This window comes from Pan paniscus, chromosome 1, assembly GCF_029289425.2.
Source record: "Pan paniscus chromosome 1, NHGRI_mPanPan1-v2.0_pri, whole genome shotgun sequence".
Classification (NCBI taxonomy): domain Eukaryota; kingdom Metazoa; phylum Chordata; class Mammalia; order Primates; family Hominidae; genus Pan; species Pan paniscus.
Window position 1 is genome coordinate 98401428 of NC_073249.2, and position 24165 is coordinate 98425592.

The window sequence follows — 24165 nt, forward strand, 5'->3', positions numbered from 1 at the left end:
TAAGCTCAAAGAAATTGAGTCATTTGCTTATGAGCGTACACCTCTAAATACACCTCTACTAGGGATACATAGTGAGGATTTAAGCCCAGTATTGAGAATACTTCTCATGTCCTTTACGGGATTTCCAGTTTTGTTGTAAAGACAAAAATTATGTAAATATAGGAAAATGTGAGAACAAGATAGTGTATTATAAACATAGACATTTTAAGATATCATTGATAGGTGAAATACTTCAGAGAAGGGAAAAAATCCTTGTGGCTAGGTTTCCAAGAAAGTCGTGCTTAAATTTAAGAAAGGTTTAGATGGATGGAGAGTAGTAAGAAAAGCTTTTAGGTGATTGAAAACAGCATGATCAAAAGCATGGAAGACATATGCATATTATCTGGATGCATTTGCTACAAGTAAAAATCCTTAACTAAAAATGAATTAAACAATAAGGACTGGGTGTGGTGGCTCACACCTGTAATCCCAGCACTTTGGGAGGCTTAGGTGGGTGGATCAGTTGAGGCCAGGGGAGACCAGCCTGGCCAACATGGCAAAACCACATCTCTACTAAAAATACAAAAATTCGCTGGCTGTGGTGGTGTGCGCAGGTAATCCCAACTACTCAGGAAGCCAAGCCATGAGAATCACTTGATCCCAGGAGGTGGAGGTTGCAGTGAGCTGAGATCGCACCACTGCACTCCAGCCTGGATGACAGAGCGAGTCTCTGTCTCAAAACAAAAGAAAACAATAAGAATATCTGTTATATCATTTAACTGAGAGATACAGAAATGGATGCTTCAGCCTAGAACTTGACTGCCCTGCTGTTTTTCAACAATTCTCTTGTCTCTGGCTCATAGCAGGGTGGCTGTATAAGTGTCAGGCACTATGTCCAGACAAAAAATTGTTAGACAAAGAAGAGATCTTATCTTCCCATCTTTCTTTCTTGAATCTGTTTTCTTATGAGTGAGAATTGCTTTCCTTTTATATCTCTTTGACCATTTATTGGCAAGGGAAGTGGGATTGACATTAATGGCTTACAGTAACACTAGGCAGTAGAAATACGCAAGCTTCATGAGTAATTTTAATTTTTTTCACTTTAAATACAGTAGCGCTCCCTTATCCTCAATTTTAGTCTCAATCACAGTCCAAAACTAGGTGAGTGCAGTACAATAAGATTATTGAGAGAGACACCACATTCACATAACTTTTATTACAGTATATTGTTATAATTGTCCTTTTATATATATTTTTAATTGTTAATCTCTTTGCCTAATTTATAAATTAAACTTTATCATAGGTGTGTGTATATATATATATATATATATATATGAAAAAACACGGTATGTATAGGGTTCAATACTATCTGAGGTTTCATGTATGCACTGGGGGTCTTGGAACGTATATTTCCCATTGGCAAAGGGCGTCTACTGTAAAGTTTAAAAAAACAGGCAAAATTAATTTTAACAGCATATTTTATTCAGTATATTAAAAATATTTCAACATGAACTCAAAATTTAAAATTAATGAGATATTTGTCATTCTTTTTTCCTCCATTAAAAAACAGATCTTTTGAAATACAAATCTAAATTGGGTTTGAGCTTACCACATTTTAAGTGTTCACTAGATACATGTTGCTGGTGCCACCATATTAGACAGTGGAACTTTGGACTAATCATTTGGGAGTAGAATGTATATTAGAATCAACCGGGCCAGGTGCAGTGGTTCACACCTGTAATCTCAGCACTTTGAGAGGCCGAGGCAGGCAGATTGAGCTTAGGAGTTCAAGACCAGCCTGGGCAGCATGGAGAAACCCCGTCTCTACAAAAAAAATACAAAAATTGGGTGTGGTGGCGCACGCCTATAGTCGTAGCTACTCAGGAGGTAGAGGTGGGAGGATTGCTTGAACCCAGTAGGTCAAGGCTAGAGTGAACCATGATCACGCCACTGCACTCCAGCTTGGATAACAGAGCAAGACTCTCTCTCAAAAAACAAAGAATCAATGGTGACACTGCAGTGTAGTGCCAGGGTAGCCAGCTTGGTCTAGAATAGGACTCAGGATTCTTCACTGTCAGTAATGTGAAGCCAGAGTAACTCATGCATACCTCTTAGTGAAAACACCAGTTTTTTGAGACAACAGGGTCTTGCTCTGCCACCCAGGCTGGGGTGCAGTGGTGCAATCTTAGCTCACTGCAGCCTCGAACCCCTGGGCTCAAGCAGTCCTCCCACCTCAGCCTCCTGAGTAGCTGGGACTGTAGGCATACGCCACCACACCCAGCTAATTTATTCCTTTTCTTGGGGGTAGAGACAGGGTCTTGCTCTGTTGCCCAGTCTGGGCACCTAACTCATTTTTACGCGTAATATGGGGGGTGGGTTTTGTTATTCCGAAGTTCCACAAATAATAAAATTACACAGAGGGAAGATAAGTTTTTCCTTATGGAAAAGAAACAATGTAGACCCTCATTGATCTTTTTTCTCTTGGTTTCCCTGACTTAATTTTTGAGTCTCTTACGACAAAATTTTATGCTTATCAAAATCACCTTTCCTTAGCATATATCAATTTTATTCTTGCAGTCTTTCGTAACTTCCTTTTTTGCCCCTTGACAGATCTGGCATGAAAGTATTTTTTTTTTTTTTTTTTTTGAGACAGGGTCTCACTCTGTTAGCCAAGCTGGAGTGCAGTGGCACAATCTTGGCTTACTGCAACCTCCACTTCCCAGGCTAAGATGATCCTCCCAACTCAGCCTCCTGAATAGCTGGTACTACAGACACATGCCACTATGCCCAGCTAATTTTGGGGGGTTTTTTGTTTTGGGGGGTGTTTTTTGTAGAGATAGGGTTTTGCCATGCTGCCCAGGCTGGTCTCAAATTATTGAGCTCGAGCAGTCCACCCACCTCAGCCTCAAAGTGCTGTGATTACTGGTGTGAGCCACCATGCTCAGCTTTTTTTTTGGGAGACAATCGCTCTGTCACCTAGGCTGGAGTGCAGTGGCGCAGTCTTGGCTCTCTGCAACCTCTACCTCCTAGGTTCAAGCAATTATTGTGCCTCAGTCTCCCAAGTTCCTGGGATTACATGCATGTGCCACCATGCCCAGTTAATTTTTTTGTTTGTTTATTTTTAGTAGAGATGGGGTTTCGCCGTGTCGTTCAGGCTGGTCTCAAACTCCTGGCCTTAAATGATATACCTGCATCGGCCTCCCAAAGTGCTGGGATTATAGGCATGAGCCAGCATGCCCGGTCGAAAGTAACTTTTTTTCTTTTTTTCTTTTTCTTTTTTTTTTTTTTTTTGAGACAGAGCTTCATTCTTTCACCCATGCTGGAGTACAGTGGCACAATCTCGGCTCACTACAACCTCCACCTTCTGGTTTCAAGCGATTCTCCTGCCTCAGCTTCCCAAGTAGCTGGGATTACAGGCGCCCACTACCATGCCCGGCTAATTTTTTTGTATTTTTAGTAGAGATGGGGTTTCAGCATGTTAGCCAGGCTGGTCTCAAACTCCTGACCTCGTGATCCACCCACCTTAGCTTCCCAAAGTGCTAGGATTACAGGCATGAGCCACCGTGCCCAGCCCAAAAGTAGCTTTTTCAAAAAAAAGAATTGATGCATAATAGGTGTACATGGTTTAGGGATGCATGTGATAATGTAATATACATTTATATAATCTGTAAAAATTAAATCAGTGTACTTGGAATATTCATCACTCTATGTGTTTATGCTAGAAACATTCAAATTATTCTCTTCTAGCTATTTTAAAATTTACAACAGGTTATTGTAAACTATAGTCACCCTACGGATCTACTAGGTCTTATTTCTTCTTTCAAACCATATATTTGTACCTGTTGATCAGCTTCTCTTCAACTCCCTACTCCCCTACTCTTCCCAGCCTCTGGTAACCACCATTCTACTCTCTCTTCATGAGATCTACTTTTTTTTTTAGCTCCCACATGTGAGTGGGAACATGTGATATTTGTCTTTTTGTGCTTGGTTTACTTCACTTAGGGACTTCCAGTTCTAACCATGTGCTGCATGACAGAATTTCATTCTTTTTTGTGGCTATAATATTCCACTGGGTATATATACCACTTTTTTTTTTTTTTTTTTTTTTTTTGAGAAGGAGTCTTGCTATGTCACTCAGGCTGAGGTGCGGTGGTGCAATCTTGGCTCACCACAACCTCCACCTCCTGGGTTAAAGTGATTCTCCTGCCTTAGCCTCCTGAGTAGCTGGGATTACAGGCACACGCCACCACGCCCGGCTAATTTTTTTGTATTTTTTAGTGGAGACGGGGTTTTACCATGTTGGTCAGGCTGGTCTCAAACTCCTGACCTCATGAGCCACTGTGCCCAGCCACCACATCTTCTTTATTCGTTCATCTGTTGGTGGGCACTTAGGTTGATTCTATATTTTGCCTATTGTGAACTGTGCAGCAATAAACATGGGAGTGCAGATACCTTTTCAAAAAGTAGCTTATTTTTACATGCTAATATTTTGGGGGATTTTTTTCCTTTTATTTTCTGAATTGTTTGTTAATTGTAGACATCATGATATTTTTCTCCTAAATATTTTAATATGTAGCTCTAAAAAATAAGGCCTTTTGTGTATGCGTGTGTGTGTGGCCACAGTACCTTTGTTAAGATCTAATAGGCCGGCGCAGTGGCTCACGCCTGTACTCCCAGCACTTTGGGAGGCTGAGGCGGACGGATCACCTAAGGTCAGAAGTTCAAGACCAGCCTGGCCAACGTGGCGAAACCCTGTCTGTACTAAAAATACAAAAAATTAGTTGGGCATGGTGGTGCACACTTGTAATCCCAGCTGCTTGGGAAGCTGAGGCAGGAGAATTGCTTGAACCCGGGAGGCGGAGGTTGCAGTAAGCTGAGATCACACCATTGCACTGCAGCTTGGGCAGCAAGAGTGAAACGCTGTCTCAAAAAAAAAAGAGGGCCGGGCGCGGAGCCTCATGCATGTAATCCCAGCACTTTGGGAGGCCGAGGCGGGTGGATCACGAGGTCAGGATATCGAGACCATCCCAGACAACATGGTGAAACTCCATCTCTACTAAAATACAAAAAGTTAGCCGTGTGTGGTGGCACGCGCCTCTAATCCCAGCTATTCGGGAGGCTTAGGCAGGAGAATTACTTGAACCCGGGAGGCGAAGGTTGCAGTGAGCTGAGATCGCACCATTGCACTCCACCCTGGCGACAGAGCAAGACTCCATCTCCAAAAAAAAAAAAGATCTAACAGAATTAATCAGAAATCCTTAATAACATTCAATACCTACTTTATTTAAAAATTTTCTGAGTTGTCCCCAGAATATCAGTGGATCATTATATTTAATTGTGATAACAGTATCATCTTAATAACATTACAGGCCAAGGCATGGTGACTCATGCCTCTAATCCTAGCACTTTGGGAGGCCAAGGCATGAGGATTGCTTGAGCCCAGGAGTTTTGAGAACAGCCTGGCGAATATAGTGAGACCTTATCTCTATCTCTGTTTTTGTATTTTTTTTTTAATTAGCCAGGTGTGGTGGCTTGTGCCTGTAGCCCCAGCTGCTCAAGAGGCTGAGGTGGGAGGATTGTTTGAGCCCAGCAAGTCGAGCCAGCAGTGAGATATGATCACACCACTGCTCTCCAGCCTGGGTGACAGAGTAAGACCCTATCTCAAAAAAAAAAAAAAAACCCAAAAAGTAGTATTACATTTTTATTCACACTTGTTTAAGAGCAGTGCAGTGACTTGAAGGAGCTTGTATGGCCCTAGGGTTCTTTTCATAAGTTTGTCTAATGCTGATTCTTAGTCTTTTTTGAGACAGAATCTCACCCTGTCACCCAGGCTGGAATGCAGTGACGCAATCACAGCTCAGTGCAACTTAAGCCTCCCGGGTTCAGCAGTTCTCCTGCCTCATCCTTCCAAGTAGCTGGGACTACAGGCATGTTGGCCAGGCTGGTCTCGAACTCCTAGCCTCAAGTGAGCCACCCGCTTTGGCCTCCCAGAGTGCTGGGATTACAGGCATGAGCCACCACACTCTGTCTGATTCATAGTCTTTTTTTTTTTTTTTTCTTTCTTTTTCTTTTTTTTTTTTTTTTTGAGATGGAGTTTCACTCTTGTCACCCAGGCTGGTGTGTGCAGTGGCACAGTCTCAGCTCACTGCAACCTCCGCCTCCCAGGTTCAAGCAATTCTCCTGCCTCAGCCTCCCGAGTAGCTGGGATTACAGGCGTGCACCACCACACCCGGCTAATTTTTGTATTAGAGGCGGGGTTTCGCCATGTTGGCCAGGCTGGTCTTGAACTCCTGACTTCAGATGATCCGCCTGCCTCTGCCTCCCAAAGCTCTGAGATTACAGGCGTGAGCCAGTGCACCCGGCCCTGATTCATAGTCTTTTAATATTTACGTCTAATACAGAAATCTTAACCTGCTTGGTGGTGAGGTGTCCTGTGAGCCCCTTGAAATTACATATAAACTTTGCCTGTGTGTGTGCATTTTTCAAGGGAAAGGTTGCATAGCTTTTGTTAGTGTGAGATTTGGGACTAAAAAATGGTTAAGACTGTTAGTTATTATTCCTGTTTTCCATAGTGGCTATCTTAAGGTACATTTCTTCAAATATTTTTTTTTTTTTTTTTTTTTTTGAGACGGAGTCTCGCTCTTTTGCCCAGGCTGGAGTGCAGTGGTGCGATCTCGGCTCACTGCAAGCTCTGCCTCCTGGGTTCACGCCATTCTCCTGCCTCAGCCTCCCGAGTAGCTGGGACTACAGGCACCCACCACCACGCCCGGCTAATTTTTTTGCATTTTTAGTAGAGACGGGGTTTCATCGTGTTAGCCAGGATAGAATGGTCTCGATCTCCTGAACTCGTGATCCACCTGCCTCGGCCTCCCAAAGTGCTGGGATTACAGGCGTGAGCCACCACACCCGGCCCATTTCTTCAAATATTATAACATTTTTCTTCCTGGCATCGTTACCTCCACTTCCTGAGCATCTCATTAAAGGTAACAGATGTAGGTTATTCTAATCTTTCAAAAAATCTTGTGTTAGTGGAAAGGAGAGAGTTTGAGGAAGAAATAGGATTGAGAGAAGGATGCTTTAAGGAGCTTAACCATGTTTAGGAGTCGGAGCCTGTTGGGGGTGGTGAAGATTGAAGACAGGGAAAACGAATTGACAAAATCTTGGAATATATGGCATGATGAGGTTGGATGAGCCTTAGGAAGGTACAAGAGATCTATCCTTCCATAATTTGGAAAACAAGCAGCAGAAGTTACAGTTGTTCATGCCTATTTCCTCAAAGTAGGAGATTGTGTTAGGTGTTAAGGAGGGTGATGGTGCTCAGAGGGACAGTGTTAGGATAGCCACCATGGAGAATCAATTCATTCTCCCTCTTGAATCTTTTTCTGTATTAGCTCCTTCCCCTGTAGAACTGATGTGTCAAAGGTTACCAGAGATCTCTTAAATCCCCTTATATTTGAGTTCCTACCTCACTAGTTTTCTTGAGATAACACAATGTAAATCTTTTTTTTCTTTTTTTTGAGGGAGTTTCGCTCTTGTTGCCCAGGCTGGAGTGTAGTGGCACCATCTTGGCTCACCGCAGCCTCTGCCTCCCAGCTTCAAGCGATTCTCTTGCCTCAGCCTCCCAAGTAGCTGGGACTACAGACATGCATTACTGTGCCCGGCTGATTTTGTATTTTTAGTAGAGGCAGGGTTTCTCCATGTTGGTCAGGCTTGTCTTGAACTCCCAACCTCAGGTGATCCTCCTGCCTTGGCCTCCCAAAGTGTTGGGATTACAGGCATGAGCCACCGTGCCCAGCCAACACATGTAAATCTTAACCTGATGCTTGTACATTAGAAATTGCTTAATAAGTGTTTTTATTATTGATGTTGCATGACAGCTGTGAAAATAGAGCTGATAAATAGGTTATAGGAGAAAGAGTGAATGAGATTGCCCAGGGAAAACATAGACTAAGAAAGGCCTGGACAAAATATTGCTTAAAGGTGTTCTAGAAGAGAAAAATGAGAGAGGTAAACAAATCGGGGGGTGAGTGGAAAAGAGATAATATCATTATGTTGCTAGTTAACTGTTTCCCAAACATGTGGTTAACTTTCATACCTACTTGCCTTTCCTCCTGCTTTTCTCTTGGTCCTCTCTCTGGCTGGCTGAGCCCCATTCTTTGACAATTCAGGCTTTATATGTTGTTATAGCTTTTCCTCATTCCTTTATGCAGAATTTCTTATTTATCCATGTCCTCATAGCACCTAATGTACCCCTAGACAGTGTTTCTAAATGGAGTTGCAGACCTCTTTGAGAATAAATATGAAATGTGTGAATCCTCTTCCTAGAAAAATCTACATTTTACTCTTTCGCAAATAATTTCAGAGAAAACCTGGATTCCTAGAGGCCTGTTCCATAGACCCCAGATTAAGAACCCCTGGCTTTTGTTTGTTTGTTTTACTTTAAAAAATTACTTGGCTAGGCACAGTGGCTCATACCTGTAATTCTGGCACTTTGGGAGGCTGAGATGGGAGGATTGCTTGAGCTTGGGAAGTCAGGGTTGCAGTGAGCCATGATTGAGCCACTGCACTCTAGCCTGCGAGACAGAACGAGACTCTGTCTCAAAACAAAAATCCAGGGTTCTAGGTAGTTAAAAAAAGAAAAAAGAATTATTTCAACTTTATTCATATTTCTTTGGCTGGGGTGTAGGGGGCTGGGGGCGGGGGGAGGTTAGACATTGTCCAGTAAATGCCCAAGGCTTTAAGCTTCCAGTTTTCATATTTGCAAAAACTTGAAACTAATTCCATTAAAGTGACAAAAATGTAAATAATCTCTCTCTTTTTGCCATACTGTATAATTAAAAATATGTAGCAGTTAAAAGTCTTACCAAAATTGGCCGGTGCACTGGCTCACACCTGTAATTCTAGCACTTTGGGAGACTGAAGTGGATTGACAAAAGGATTGCTTGAGGCCAGGAGTTTCCAACCAGCCTGGGCAACATGGCGAGACCCTGTCCCTACAAAAAAAATTTTTTTTTACTTACTTGGGCATGGTGGTGCACCACTGTAGTCCTAGCTACTTGGGAGGCTGAAACAGGAGGCTCGCTTGAGCTCAAAGGATAGTCCTAGCTACTCAGGAGGCTGCGGTGAGCTATGATCATGCTCCAGCCTGAGCAACAGTGAGATTCTGTCTCTTAAAAAAAAAAAAAAAAAAAAAAAAAAGGCCAGGCATGGTGGCTCACACCTATAATCCCAGCACTTTGGGAGGCTGGGACAGGTAGATCACCTGAGGTCAGGAGTTCGAGACCAACCTGGCCAACATGAAATTACCAAAAATTGTCTCAGAAGTTTGACAAAATTGTTAATTTGTGTCATAAAATTTTGTCAAAATTTTTTCTCATAAGCTTGACAAAATGGACAATTTCAAAGAGAGTAGGAGGTATTGGAGGCCAGCTGATTAGCAGTGGGAAATCATATGGGCTAGTACCAAGTTTTTGCCTTATTATAAGTATAGAGAAGTGACAGTTCCTACATGCAGTTTGAAATAATGGTGACAGAATGCAGGGTTTGGAATCCGAGATAGTGCCTAAATTTTGAGCTCAGGAAGAAATGGGGAAAGGAAAAAGGGAAACAGTGGTAAGCCAGGAGGATGCTGAATTAGGTTAGAGTTGACGATAGAATTTAAAATGTCTTATAGATAAGATCTAGAACGAAGCTTTGGTAAGAAGTCTGAGCTACGTACATAAGATTATCAGCAACATATATGTTAAGGTGGAGCCATTTAAAGAAAGAACAGAAGGGACCTATGATTTACTGATTGTTGAAAATCAAAATAAAGGAGTCAGAGAAAATAAAGATTGTGAGTCAGCAGGACTTTTGTCTTATTTTCAAGTGGATTTATTGATTACTTTTCTTCTTACAGCCAAGTGCAAGATCTGTGAATGGGCGTTTGAAAGTGAGCCACTATTTCTCCAGCATATGAAGGATACTCATAAGCCTGGAGAGATGCCTTATGTTTGCCAGGTATTGCCTTTTTCTCCAGGGAGTTTTAGCAGTTTTGCTCTCAGGAAGAATACAAAGAATCTACTAATGAATATTGTTGACCACCTACTGCATACACTCAGTTTAGGAACTCTGAGTAGGTACAGAAGAAATAGTAAACACAGTTTATCTTCAGGGTTTCCATGCAGGAGAAAAACATAAAAACATGTCCACAAGTAGACTAGCCAGGGAACATGTGCATATTCTAAGGGAGTGTCTGTCTCCTGAACGTGCCCTTTGGAAATTGACAGAAAAGGCTTTATTTTTCTTAGTTAGAGAACATGGATTATTCTTAGACTTTCTGTCCCTTCCTATTTTTAAAGTAATAGCTAAACCTATCATAAACATAGCCCAGCATTACAAAGTCAGGAAAATAATTTGATTTGTATGCATTTGAGAAAACTTTTTTTTTTTAATTTAAAAATTTTTGTTGCTACCTTTTTTTTTAAGGCCTCTCAGTTGTTCACTTCATTCTTAGCCTTATTTTCCCTCCTATGTGACTCAGGTGTGTCAATATCGCTCCTCACTCTACTCTGAGGTAGATGTCCATTTTCGGATGATCCATGAGGATACCCGGCATCTGCTCTGCCCTTATTGCCTGAAGGTCTTCAAAAATGGCAATGCATTCCAACAGCATTACATGAGGCACCAGGTACTAGGCACCAAGCAATTCCCATATTCTCTTGTTTTTTTTTTTTTTAAACATGGATGCTGGGGCCAGGGCTGAGCTAGGCAAATAATTTGGGCAGAGATTATAATATGCATATGTTTGCAGAAATTTATTGAATTCACTTAATGTGCCATGTACTAGTCCAGATGCTAGAGATTTAGTAGTAAACAGGGCAAACAATACAATAAAGCATGAAGAGTACTGTGTTGGGGAAATTATAGGATATAGAAAATCACATAGCTATTCTGGGTGCCTAGTAAGGCTTCCAGAAAGAAGTGTTGTTCAATACCTGAGGGATGAATAAGAATGAGCCAGATGAAATAAGACGAAGAACAGTGTGGCCAAGGCACAAAGCAAGATTGTGGAGGTTCAAGAAATTGAGAGAGATTCAGTGTAGGGTGTAAGAGACAGAGGGGTTGGAAGTTAGGCAGGGACAGATCATGGAGGATCTTTTAAGCCATGAAAAGAATTTACTGGGAAGCCACTAAAGGGGTTTTAAGCCCTGGAGTGATGTGTTCAGCTTTAGTTAAGGCTTTATACTGCCTGCACTGCAGAGAATGGATTAAAGAAGATTGAGACTACAGTTAGGGAAACTAGCTAGAAGGCCTTTTTCAGTAGTTTAGGTGAGAGATGATAGTGGCTATTGGCTTTTGAAATAAAAAGAGGGTAGAGTTGAGAGATATTCAGAAGATTTGTGATATTTATGATGTAGAGATGGATTAGGTGAAGGTAGCAATGCAGTAGTTAAGAATAGTGCCTAAGATTCTGTCTTGGGCAGTTGGGTGAATGAGGGAACTATTTGCTGAAATAGAAACAATAGAGAAAGTATATTTGTGAGGGGGGAGATCATGAGTTTGGATATTGTAAGTTAGCAGTATCTGTGGATGTCAAGTGTAGCTGTTGGATAATAGATCTCAAGCCTGTGAGAGAACTCTGGGTTGTAGAAAAGATTTAGGAATCAGCGTTATATAAATCCTATAGATTTTAAACTTAAATACCATGGGCCCCCCAACCCTGTTGAGAATAAGAGAAGGCTTAGGATATTTGAAGTCCCTTATCTATAAAGCAACCACCATAGTACTAGGAGGAAAACCAGAAGAGTCTTAACCTTAAGGAAACTGGGGAGAAGAAAGTGTTTTAAAGAAAAGGGTGTGATCAAAATGTCATATGTTACAGGAAGGTGTCAAGCAACATAGAGACTTAGAAACAGGCCTTTAATTTAGCGACATTGATGAGAGCCATTTTGTTGGTTGGTAGGGGGGAAGTCACATTTCAGCAGAACAAATGAATGAGAGGTAAGGAAATGAAGACGATGTATTTAAAGAAGTTTATTTATAAAAAGGGAGGACCCAGGGTAGGTAAATCCAGAGGAAGAAGTGGCAAAGAAGAGTTTTTTATTGCTTTTATTTTCCTTATAAGATGAAAAGCTATGACTTCGTTTTAAAATACTACAAGAAGAGAGCCACTAGAGGAGAGTGAAAGGGGTATATAAGAGAGGATTCAAAATGGAGAATAAGATGAGTGCATGTGTGCTTAATAGTTACATACATATGCACACAAACATATGTACCCTATTACACTCATAGTCTCCTTTGCACAGTAGTGACTGCTGATTGTCTGCCACAACTGTATTTCCAAATAGGGGCATGGAAATTGTCTCTTAGCCTAAGCTTACAGAGCTTTGTTATCCTACTAAAGAAAATCATAGACATGGGTTCTATTTTTGAAGGACTTCAATACTAGGCAGACTGAATCCGCAAAATGGTCTCACCAGGAGACATATCTGTATATACTGATGTGTTAAGTGAGAAAACAGCAAGGTATAGACAAGTGCTATCATTTGTGTTAAAAGGAGAAAAAGAAGAGGGCTGAGGTGGGAGGATCACTTGAGCCCAGGAGGTGGAGTCCAGCCTGGGCAACATGGTGAGACAATATCTCTACAAAAAGGAAAGGGAAAAAAGTGAGGGCCAGGCACAGTGATGCACACCTGTAATTCCAACACTTTGGGAAGCCAAGGCGGGTAGATCACTTGAACCCAGGAGTTGAAGACCAGCCTGGGCAACATGGTGACACCCCGTCTCTACAAAAAAATACAAAAAGTAGCCAGGCGTGGTGGCACGTGCCTGTAGTCCCAGCTACTTGGGACGTGCAGTGAGCTATGAACATGCCACTGCACTCCAGCCTGGGCTACAGAGAGAGACCCTGTCTCAAAAAAAGGGGGCGAGGCAGGTAATGATTGGATATGAATGTATTTGTGATATAGTTATATGTGTAGACTGCCCACGAAAGCATACTCAGGAAACTGGTAATAAGTTGTTTGTATGGAAGGGGACTGAGTGTTGGAGTTGAAAACAAAGTTGGAAGAGTATAGAAAAAAAAGTATGACTTTAGTTTACTATGTACATTGTCCTTTTTTAAAAAAAGAAGAATGAAGAATGTCCAGAAGAATGTCCAGTTGTCAGCAGTGTAAAGATATAATACAAATAAAGGTTACATCACTCATTCAAATTGTTAAAACAAGTCAGGAAAGGATGATTTGAGAACTTAGTCATCCTGGACTAGAATCCATCTTTCATTGATATCATGGGAGGTGATGATTCTCAATGGTAGGTTTTGTGGTCATGTTGCATATTTCTTTCTTACTCTCTTAAATTATCAACAGAAAGGTGGGAAGAATGATATGGTTGACATTGATCTGCTTTCTCCTCAAAAAAGAAAATTTATTAGGAACCTTTATGGGATTTTGTCTCTTTTTTTCCCTCCCCCACTTCAGAAGAGAAATGTTTATCACTGCAACAAATGCCGGCTGCAGTTTCTCTTTGCCAAGGACAAAATTGAACACAAGCTTCAACACCATAAAACCTTCCGTAAACCCAAGCAGCTGGAGGGCTTGAAACCAGGCACCAAGGTAAAGAGTTTGCCAGTGTCTTTTATAGGCCCAGGGAGGGAGGAATAGAGATTTTCAGTATTCTGAAATTTAGTGTGGGTGATGTCTCATTGTTACTTCCCTTGGTTCTCAGGTGACAATCCGGGCTTCCCGAGGGCAGCCACGAACTGTTCCTGTATCCTCTAATGATACACCTCCCAGCGCCTTGCAGGAGGCAGCACCGCTGACCTCCTCAATGGACCCTCTGCCTGTCTTCCTTTATCCCCCTGTCCAGCGCAGCATCCAGAAGAGAGCTGTTAGGAAAATGTCAGCGCCTTCTTCTAAGTGCTGGGCGGGTGGGGACTGGGTGGCCAGGATTATTCCTGATACACAGTGCAATCTGGTAGCTTTTTAGCAGGGTTTGTTGTCTGAAAATCCTACATTTTGGGGACCCATGAGGCAGTAATGAGAACTCTTTTTTTTTTTTTCCCCCACAGGAGTGTCATGGGCCGGCAGACATGCCTGGAGTGCAGCTTCGAGATCCCAGACTTCCCTAATCATTTCCCTACTTACGTACACTGCTCTCTGTGTCGCTATAGCACCTGCTGTTCTCGAGCTTATGCCAACCACATGATCAAGTAAGTTGGTTTTTAACCAGTGTTTTAGCTTGAGAGTTCAGATTCTTTTTTTCTTCTTCTTCTTCTTTTTTTTTTTTTTTTTTTTTTTTGGAGACGTGGTCTCACTCTGTCCCCTAGGCTGGAGTGCAATAGCACGATCTTGGCTCACTGCAACCTCTGCCTCCTGGGTTCAAGTGATTCTCCTGTCTCAGCCTCCCAAGTAGCTGGGATTATAGGTGTGCACCACCATGCCTGGCTGATTTTTTTGTATTTTTAGTAGAGACGGGGTTTCACCTTGTTGGCCAGGCTGGTCTCAAACTCCTGAGCTCAGGTGATCCACCTGCCTCGGCCTCCCTAAAGTGCTGGGATTACAGACATGAGCCACTGCGCCCAGCCCCAGCCAGATTCTTGAGCACTCATTTCATTTTCTCCCCTGCTTCTAATATGTTTCCTCCTTCAACTCTTAGAGCTATTTGTTCTTCTCTCCTAGCAGAGTGAGAGGCTCTGTTTTTTCGGTTTTGATGGTCTGTGCTCTAATTTCATAGGGCCTTGCTATTCAAGTACCAGTAGTATTAGGTGGGAGCTTGTTAGAAATGCTGACTCTCAGCCCCGCCCTAGGCCTACTGAACCAGAATGTGAATTTTAATAGATCCTCAGTGACTTGTATGCATATTAAAGTTTAAGAAGCATGGTGACAGGAAAACTGGCTTAGGTTGAGATTAGGGTGCACTGAAGAAGCGTCTCTTTTGTTGGGGGCATTGTCACTGGCTGGTGATCTCTAGCTTAGCCAGCAGAACTCCATAACTCATACCACTTCTTTGTCTTTCTCAGCAATCATGTTCCACGGAAGAGCCCCAAGTATTTGGCTTTGTTTAAAAATTCTGTGAGGTAAGAAAAAACTTATTGGCAGCATCTTAATTTTTCAGGTTTTTACATTAATTTTCAGGTTTTTCATTATTTGGAGAGGTGGTTATGTGAATTAATTTCAGAAAAAGGAGAAAGTGGGAGGGCATTCCTTTTCTTTCTTAAGCCTCAAAGCTTAATGGTCTCAAGTGTCACTGCTGTATTTGTCTTACATAGTCTCAATTCTCTTTTTTAGTGGAATCAAGCTGGCCTGCACTTCATGTACCTTTGTTACCTCTGTGGGCGATGCTATGGCCAAGCATTTGGTATTCAACCCCTCTCACAGATCCAGCAGCATCCTGCCACGGGGTAAGTAGGAGAGAAGGGGATTAGTTGAGCAAGGGGAGGAAAAAAGATACAGGTTCGTACTGTATGCATCAGGAGCATACCTACCTGGCCTCACTCATTCACTGTTGAGATGTGCTGGACCTAATTAGAAACCTTTCGACCTGAAGTTTATATAAAACTGGGAAAGCTGGTCACTGCGAACAGCGTATTTGTATGTAGTAAGTTGAATCCCAGGGCACTGTCTTTGGAGGGCTTATTTTTTCACTGAGCTAACTATTTTTGTTGTTTCATTTTCCATAGGACTCACTTGGATAGCTCACTCAAGGTAACAAAAACTCACCTCACAATTTAATTTCTGGTTTGCAGTGTGTTTACTCTGTCATTATTATTATTATTATCATACTATTGTTTCAATTTCCTAGTTGAACTGAGATTTCTCCTCTTCTCTTTGCTCCTCACCCCTTTAGGCATGGCCAGACTCGTGACCGAGTGCATGACCGGAACGTGAAGAATATGTACCCTCCTCCTTCCTTCCCCACTAACAAAGCTGCCACTGTGAAATCTGCGGGGGCCACCCCAGCTGAGCCTGAAGAGCTACTAACTCCCTTAGCCCCAGCACTCCCATCACCAGCCTCAACTGCAACCCCACCACCAACCCCCACTCACCCGCAGGCTTTAGCCCTTCCACCGCTGGCTACAGAGGGAGCCGCATGTCTGAATGTTGATGATCAGGATGAAGGGAGCCCAGTCACCCAAGAACCTGAGCTAGCATCAGGTGGTGGTGGTAGTGGTGGGGTTGGCAAAAAGGAGCAGCTGTCTGTGAAGAAGCTTCGAGTAGTACTGTTTGCTCTATGCTGCAATACAGAACAGGCAGCTGAACACTTCCGAAATCCCCAGCGACGTATTCGCCGTTGGCTTCGACGTTTCCAGGCCTCCCAGGGGGAGAATCTAGAGGGCAAATATCTGAGCTTTGAGGCAGAAGAGAAACTGGCTGAGTGGGTGTTAACCCAGCGCGAACAACAGCTACCTGTAAATGAGGAGACCTTGTTCCAGAAGGCCACCAAAATAGGACGTTCTTTGGAAGGGGGGTTTAAGATCTCCTATGAGTGGGCTGTGCGTTTCATGCTGCGGCACCACCTGACTCCCCATGCCCGGCGAGCTGTGGCCCACACCCTACCTAAGGATGTAGCAGAGAATGCAGGACTCTTCATTGATTTTGTACAACGGCAGATTCACAACCAGGACTTACCCTTGTCTATGATTGTGGCTATTGATGAGATCTCTTTGTTCCTGGATACAGAGGTGCTGAGCAGTGATGATCGAAAGGAGAATGCCCTGCAGACAGTGGGCACAGGGGAACCTTGGTGTGATGTAGTCCTAGCCATTCTGGCAGATGGCACTGTCCTTCCCACCCTGGTTTTCTACAGAGGGCAGATGGATCAGCCTGCTAACATGCCAGACTCCATATTGCTAGAGGCAAAGGAGAGTGGCTACAGTGATGACGAGATCATGGAGCTGTGGTCAACTCGAGTGTGGCAGAAGCACACAGCTTGCCAGCGCAGCAAAGGCATGCTTGTGATGGACTGTCATCGCACTCACTTGTCAGAAGAGGTACTGGCTATGCTTAGTGCCTCTAGCACTTTGCCTGCAGTGGTCCCAGCAGGCTGTAGCTCCAAAATTCAGCCATTAGATGTATGCATCAAAAGAACTGTCAAGAACTTCCTGCATAAAAAATGGAAGGAACAGGCTCGGGAAATGGCAGATACTGCATGTGATTCTGATGTCCTGCTTCAGCTGGTGCTTGTCTGGCTGGGTGAAGTGCTAGGTGTCATTGGGGACTGTCCAGAGCTAGTTCAGCGCTCCTTCCTGGTGGCTAGTGTTCTGCCTGGCCCCGATGGCAACATTAACTCACCTACAAGAAATGCTGACATGCAGGAGGAGCTAATTGCCTCCCTAGAGGAGCAACTGAAGCTGAGTGGGGAACATTCTGAGTCTTCCACTCCACGACCCAGATCATCTCCTGAAGAGACAATTGAGCCTGAAAGTCTTCACCAGCTCTTTGAGGGTGAAAGTGAGACCGAGTCTTTCTATGGCTTTGAAGAAGCTGACCTAGATCTGATGGAGATCTGAGTGTTGGGGTCATGAGGGGGTGTGGAGTGGGGGTGGGAACATGTGAGGGAGGGTAAAGGGGCTTAGGGAAAAGGGGGCATACCAGGTGGGGTATTTGGTTTCTATTTTTTAATTTTATACCACCACTCCCCCCTGAAGTTGACTTACACTTCCCTGTGGATTTGTGGATTAATTAGGAAAACCAATAGTAATCACGTCTGAGCCAAGGAGCTGGCCCATTGGTCATTCACTTCTGCTAAAAACAGGTTTTTGTGACTTTTTTTTTTTTAAATTTAAATCACTGTGTTTGGTATTTTTCTGACAAAATTAAGAAAAAGAAAAAAATTATTTGTGGGCGAATGTTAAATTTTTTTGTTTCCCCTTTTACCTCAATTGTATCATAGTACTGGGTTTTTTTGTTTGTTTTATTGTGTGGCCAATGTCTTTGGGCATGATGCTATCTAATCATTGTTAATGTGAGAACATTTCTGAAGATGGGAAAGACAAATTATGTAGCTCACAAACTGGTTTATTATATATATGGATAAAAAACTTTTTTCATTGTGGTCTTAACACTTTTATATAAAAATGAAAATGGAAAAAAAGTCCCACTGAACTCTCTCTTCCTTCTCCTTTTCTTTCCTTCCCTCTCCAGAGATGTTGGTTTCTACAGCAACCCTAGATATAAAATTGTGGCTTTAAAAATGCATGAAACCACCTTTAATTATCCAGAATGAATAGATTTGTCTTTTCCTCACCACCTTCCCTCCAAAACATGACATAAACAATATTTTTTGCACTTGTGATCCTTGGCCCCTTTCCCCATTCTCAACACCATCCATCCCTCTGGACAAAGGATCATACAGGTGTTATTAGCAAGCAAGAGATACTGAAGCGATCAAACAGTTTTAGGGTGGAAGCCATTCCCAGTTTGAGTCTTCATCCTGTAAGCCCCCAGGGGCAGTCCCTGCTTTACTGAACTTCATCCTGTTAGATGGAGAGCATGCCTGTTTAAGGGATTACTGGTCCTACAGCCAGGAGCTAATTGTTCAAGAAGTGTTGAACTTTAAAAAGACAAGACCACTTGTTGAAATCCAGCGTGCTCTGTGGCTTTCCCCTATTTCTCTTAATACTTAGGGAAGAATCTGACAGGAAGAAGCGCACAGGGGTGTGCACAAAGAAAATGACATGAATCTTTATTTTTCACTGCCAGCTTCAAGGAAAGAAAATTTTTTCTACAATTTGCATGAGGGATTTTTTTAATTGTATGTACTCATGGTTGTAAACCAAAACGTACTGTACCGTACAGAGAAAAGGAGCAAAAAACCAAGTCTTCTGTTTATCCTGAGGCTTTCCACAATGTTCCCCTCCTGTGAGCCAAGGAGGCAACCTGCACAAGCTTGTAAATGGTTCGTCTTTAAAATGTACATAAGTGGAACATTTAATAAAATGAGGGGAAATGGATTTATAAACTTGTTTTTTTTCTAGGTGACCCTGTTTAATAGGCTTTCACAGACTGGGGAATGCTCAAGATGTGATGGGCCTGGTGGTACAGGTGTGACATTTGTTACCACCCATTTCTCCCACCCCACCCTGCTTTTTTGTTTGTTTGTTTTTTCATCCCCCAGCACACTATAATATAGTGAACTGGAAAAGTCCCTTCCAGAAACAGCTTGGCCAGCTTTGTGAACCTTTGACATCTGAAAACAACCAAGGATCCATCTGGGCTTCTCTTCCCCAGCTTTTTGCCTGATGCCATTTTATTGACAGACAATGGACTTTGAAGTCAGCCTTTGCCTTTGAGAAAGTTCAAGAACTATGGTTGGTCACGTCTATCTACAACAACCTAATCCTCCTCTTTGGTAGTCTCTGCAGCAGCCACAGCCTTAGCAGAGCTGGGGTTCCTGTCTTCTGCACACGATTGACTTTCTTGATGGGTAATTTTTTTTAAGATCATACCAACAGTGGATCAGCTGGGTTTTGGCCAGGAAGTTGTCTTTGTGGACTCTGCCTGCATGGCTTAGTAGTAGAAGGAAATTTTTTTTTGTTTTGTTTTTTATAATTCAGTTTAATCAATAAACATGTATTTATTGACTGTTTTCTGTGTTGAGACTGAATGTGTGGAGGTTTCAGATTGAAAGCTCATTGTTTGGCTTTACAAGTTTGTTGTTACGGACAATGCAAATGGAGGGATGGTTTTATTTTTTCCTTCAGTTCTCACTGAATTTCTGTACTTTGAATTTGCTGCCTATATTTTCTTTCTCAAGAAGTTTGGAGAGGATATGTGTCAGAATCGCCTACAGTGTTCATTTTAAAAATTCAAGCTGGGCATGATGGCTCATGCCAGTAATCCCAGCACTTGGGAGGCTGAGGCAGGAGGTTGCTTGAGCTCAGAAATTCAAGGCTGTAGTAGGCTATGATCATGCCACTGCACTCCAGCCTGGGCAACAGAATGAGACTTTTGTTTCTAAAATATTCAGGTTTAGAACCATTCCAGGGATGGCTGATGCCCCCAGCTGACTTGAGGGCAACCTGATGCAGAATAGTTCTACTAGATTATCTTTAAAGTGGTATTTTAATGAAAATCACAGCCAACATTAAGAAATCTGTATTCTTTGATAATCCAGTGCAATGGAGGAAGATTTGGGAGGGGAATTTGAACACAAAAGCCAGTTAGCACACAAAAATTAAGTCTGGCTTCTACAGGAAGCTCTGCTTCTAATACAGCTCCAAATGACGCTAGTGTGTCTTTCTGTATTGTGCAGAGAGAATTTCTGTATGTGCTGCAAGACCACAAGGGTTCTCCGACCAGGGAGGGAGATGGCACATGGCAGTACTCAGCAGTTTTGCACTTGGTGTGACCCAGTCAGACAAAAACCACTCAGCAAGCATTTTGAAGAATTTATTTACTTTACAAAAGAAGAGTCTATCTTTGAACTAGCCAAGTTCAAAGTTAAAAGTAGGGCAACTTCAGTTCTGGATAATGCATCTGTATTTCATTCAAAGCCACTAAAAAAGGAAGACAGAATAATAAAATTGTGAAGCATAAAGGGATCAATTCCTAAAAATAGCTGTACTGTCCAACCAAAACTTTCCACCCAGAAAATTTTCCTGGGTGAGCCTCCCAGAAAAGCCCAGCTTAGTGTAAGCCAAAGACCTCCCAAGTCTGTCACCAATTTTTTCCCTATTACTCACCTGATCATGTGGGCAATATCCCAGTTGGTCTCTGTAGACAATGGTCCCTCTATTTCAACACCTTTTTCGGTGACAGTGGCGATTTGAAACTGGAAGAAAGCAGAGCATTCAATAATGCCCACGCCTTAAGTCCTTAAATGAAAGGTCAGGTGGAGGTCTTCCCCAATGTGAAAATAGGAGTCACACAAGTAAGGCAATCTGTTCTTCAAAGCATAGAGACCCAGGGATTGCAAGTATCCAGAGCCCGCCAATTAGGTTCCCAGCACATCCCTCACCCGGTTGTAAGAACGGGCATCTCGGTAGTACAGCACTCGCATGCAGCGTTCTACTAAGTCGCGGGCCTCGGTCTGGCTTAGCACTGGCTGCTTCTCCAGAACTTCTCGCAGCAGAGGCTAGGGAGATTGGGGGAAAACCATAGGGGGATATTGGGCTGAATAACAGGCTAGTTGTCTCAAATCTATGGTATAAAAAGCATTAAAGAGTGAAAGATGACATTCTACTTCTTGCCTCACCAGAATGAACTCTGCTTAGAAAATAAGCTAAGAGCCACTTCAAGAAGAAGTTCTAGGGTGTCCTCTCTTTGCATGTCTACTGACTCCCAGTCATGTCATCTTGTCACTGGAATCAGTGTCAACACCTACAGCCCCCAGACTACAAAGAAAACCATCTGCCCAGTAATAGCGATCCCAGCCCATCCCTCATATCAGAATTTCAGGAGAAAAGCAGACAACCACTAATCCATTTCCTTTTGTCTTCCCTTTCCCCCACCTCTAGACTTACTACTTACCTGAGCCAAGTATGCACCATAACCAGTGGCCAGCGAAGGGGCTTCATAGGCTACACCAAGCATGTCCACATAACCGAGGAAGCTAACAGGACACAATGGGTCAAAACTCATTTCACCTTAGGTTCATCTTAGCTGAAGAAGGGGACCATGGGGTCTGAGTTAAAGTGGGATTCACTTGGGGAGAAGAGACAGAAGAGATACTACACAGGTACTAGGTTGGGTGGTAAAGGAAATAAGTTATTTGTATTCATATGAACCTCTCTCCATCAGCATAGCCTCCGATGACCATGGTGTTCCACAAAGGGTTCATCTTCGAGCGCCGGCTGTACATGGCCCTGGTCAGCCATGAATGAATAGCTCTAGGACTATAGCTGTGTCCATCTCCCAGAAGCTCCTCATCAATCCTTAAAAGGAATTGGTTGTGAGAAAAGGGAGAGAATTAAGTCGGGGTCTCCACCCATCCCCAAAAGAAGTTACCACACCTTCCCCCATTTTACACCTCCTAATGCCAAAAACTTTATTGCAAACACAGATCGCCCACCTCCAACAACTCTCCCAGTCCCCCGCTGCAACAAGTCCCCCCATCCCATCGAAGGGAATAAAAAACAGGGGACTCCCCTCTCTACTTGGGAACCACTCTCCTGTTCTCTGGATGACTTACACCATCTGGCCGAGAACTTGCTTCAAATACTGGAAATCAGCGTAGTCGCCAGAGGCACCCAGCATGGTACTGTTGTTGACTCGCATAATGCGAGAGATGTTGCGGAAACGAGCCAAGGAGCCGTAGGATCCCAGCATGTCTGCGGCAATCACCACTCCGCCCTCGAACTTAACGCCGAGGACTGAGGTCCCGGTCACCATGGGGTTCCTAAAGAGTGAGAACGGTGGGAGCTGAGAGGGGGGATGGACTGCGCCCTCTTTCCGCGCACTGAGCTGCGCTTCTGATTTTCTATAATTCCTTCCAATTATTCTGCATTCTCCAGGACTCCGCGCCCTGAGCTCCCCTGCCGTTCGCGCGCCCCCGGGGTCCCCGCCTCACCTTCCCGGGCTCTCAAAACCAGCCGGCAGCACCAGGCCCCGCGGTCCCTCCCGCTACGCAAACGAAAGCGCCGAGAACTTACTGGGTCCGCGTGATTGGACCTCTGTAAAGTGCAGACGCCGGATCCATGAAGGAATCGGGAGTGGACGGAATGCGGTAAAACTGTCCTGGGGCCGGACCCCCCGCCCAAAGTCCGGACCGCGACCCCAAAAACGCCTCCATCTTAGTCACGGTAGCAGAAAAAATGAAAGCGCTTGCGCCAACGGAAGCGGAAGTGATCCTTCAGTGTCATTTCTTTCTTTTTCCTGTAGGCGACTTCCAGCAGCCATGTTGATGAGGTCGTAGCTGAACATGCAGTAATCCTAGGTGGCGACCGAGACAGGGAGTTGAAATTGCCCAACATCGCTTCGCATCGCATCGCATCTCTGTGGAGTTTGGACCAGATCACAGCGTTCTAACACACGATTCAAGGAGGAGGGAGGCATGAAGGTGGGGTGGGGAGGTGGCCACTTAAAGACGCTGATCCTGAGCGAGACGTCACAATTTTTTTTTTTTTTTTTTTTGAGACGGAGTCTCGCTCTGGCCCCCAGGCTGGAATGCAGTGGCGCGATCTCGGCTCACTGCAACCTCCGCCTCCCAGATTCAAGCGATTCTCGCGCCTTAGCCTCCCGAGTAGCTGGGATTACAGGCGCCTGCCACCACGCCTGGCTAATTTTTTGTATTTTTGCTAGAGACGGGGTTTCACCATGTTGGCCAGGCTGGTCTCGAACTCCGGATCTCAGGTGATCCGCCTGCCTCGGACTCCCAAAGTTCTGGGATTACAGGAGTAAGCCGCCTCGCCCGGCCTAGAAGTCACAGTTCTCATGTTCCTTTTGTATCATTATCAAAAAGCCCACATGAAAATATCGGTGAACACAGGATCTCTTACATCTGTACTCCTCAGAGCAGCCCCATGTGGCAGGCATTATTCGACCCTTTTGGTAAATAGGAAACCGAGGCTTGCGGTGTAGTGATTTACCCAGTCACACAGCCGATAACGGTAGAACTGAATCTTGAAGCTAGAATTAAAAAAGGAATCAGGGCCGGGTGCGGTGGCTCATGCCTGTAATCCCAGAACTTTGGGAGGCCAAGACGGGAGGATCACTTGAACCCAGGAATTCAAGACCAGCCTCGGCAACATGGTGAGACCTCACCTCTACAAAACAAAACAAAACAAAAAATTAGCCAGGCCTGTAATTCCAGCTACTTGGGAGGGTGAGGTGGGAGAATCGCCTGAACCCGAGGGAGGTTGCAGTGAGCCGAGGTGGCGCCACTGCACTCCAGCCTGGGCAACAGAGCGAGACCCTGTCACAAAAAAAAAAAAGAAGAATACACTTGTGTATACCCTGTGGGGTGTGATAGCTCAGGTGGATCAAGCACTCTCTGTGGGACCTTAGACAAGTCTGAAAGTTTCCTTATTGTCAAGGGCCCTTGCCCACCTCTAAAGAAACAGAAAAATTCCATTGGAAGTGTAGGGGTGAAACTAAATTCCAGGGGTTTCCTTCTCAGTGTAACTCCATAGCAGGGGCTGGAAACTGTGTCTTGAATCAAACTGGTGAATTTTGTCAAAGATAAACAAAGCCGGACACTAAAGTGGAAAGGACAGATTTCAATCAGTAATAACTACTACAATAAGGAAAAACAGTTCAGCATGAA

The 24165-nt window shown here is 43.7% G+C and overlaps 2 protein-coding genes across 10 annotated transcripts in view; one reads left to right on the forward strand and one right to left on the reverse strand.

The window, feature by feature from the left end:
- The window catches only part of POGZ (pogo transposable element derived with ZNF domain), a 69916-nt gene extending 50368 nt beyond the window's left edge, over positions 1-19548 (forward strand). For all 9 annotated transcript variants that reach the window (XM_008970393.6, XM_003817249.6, XM_055101311.2 and 6 more), the window contains 9 exons: positions 9878-9978; positions 10502-10648; positions 13440-13574; positions 13687-13859; positions 14030-14170; positions 14981-15037; positions 15249-15361; positions 15641-15665; positions 15808-19548. In XM_008970393.6, the coding sequence (XP_008968641.3) occupies positions 9878-9978; positions 10502-10648; positions 13440-13574; positions 13687-13859; positions 14030-14170; positions 14981-15037; positions 15249-15361; positions 15641-15665; positions 15808-17470 (2555 nt within the window). In that variant the 3' untranslated portion in view covers positions 17471-19548. The remainder of the gene's footprint in view (positions 1-9877; positions 9979-10501; positions 10649-13439; positions 13575-13686; positions 13860-14029; positions 14171-14980; positions 15038-15248; positions 15362-15640; positions 15666-15807) is intronic.
- Positions 19549-20338: 790 nt separating this feature from the next.
- PSMB4 (proteasome 20S subunit beta 4) lies at positions 20339-22983 on the reverse strand. Its single transcript, XM_003817252.5, has 7 exons — positions 22553-22983; positions 22093-22299; positions 21689-21835; positions 21432-21513; positions 20920-21036; positions 20645-20733; positions 20339-20458 (listed from the first exon to the last, which is right to left on the reverse strand). Exons 1-7 carry the CDS (start codon positions 22690-22692, stop codon positions 20446-20448), a joined length of 795 nt encoding a protein of 264 aa, XP_003817300.1. The 5' UTR covers positions 22693-22983; the 3' UTR covers positions 20339-20445.
- Positions 22984-24165: the final 1182 nt, after the last annotated feature.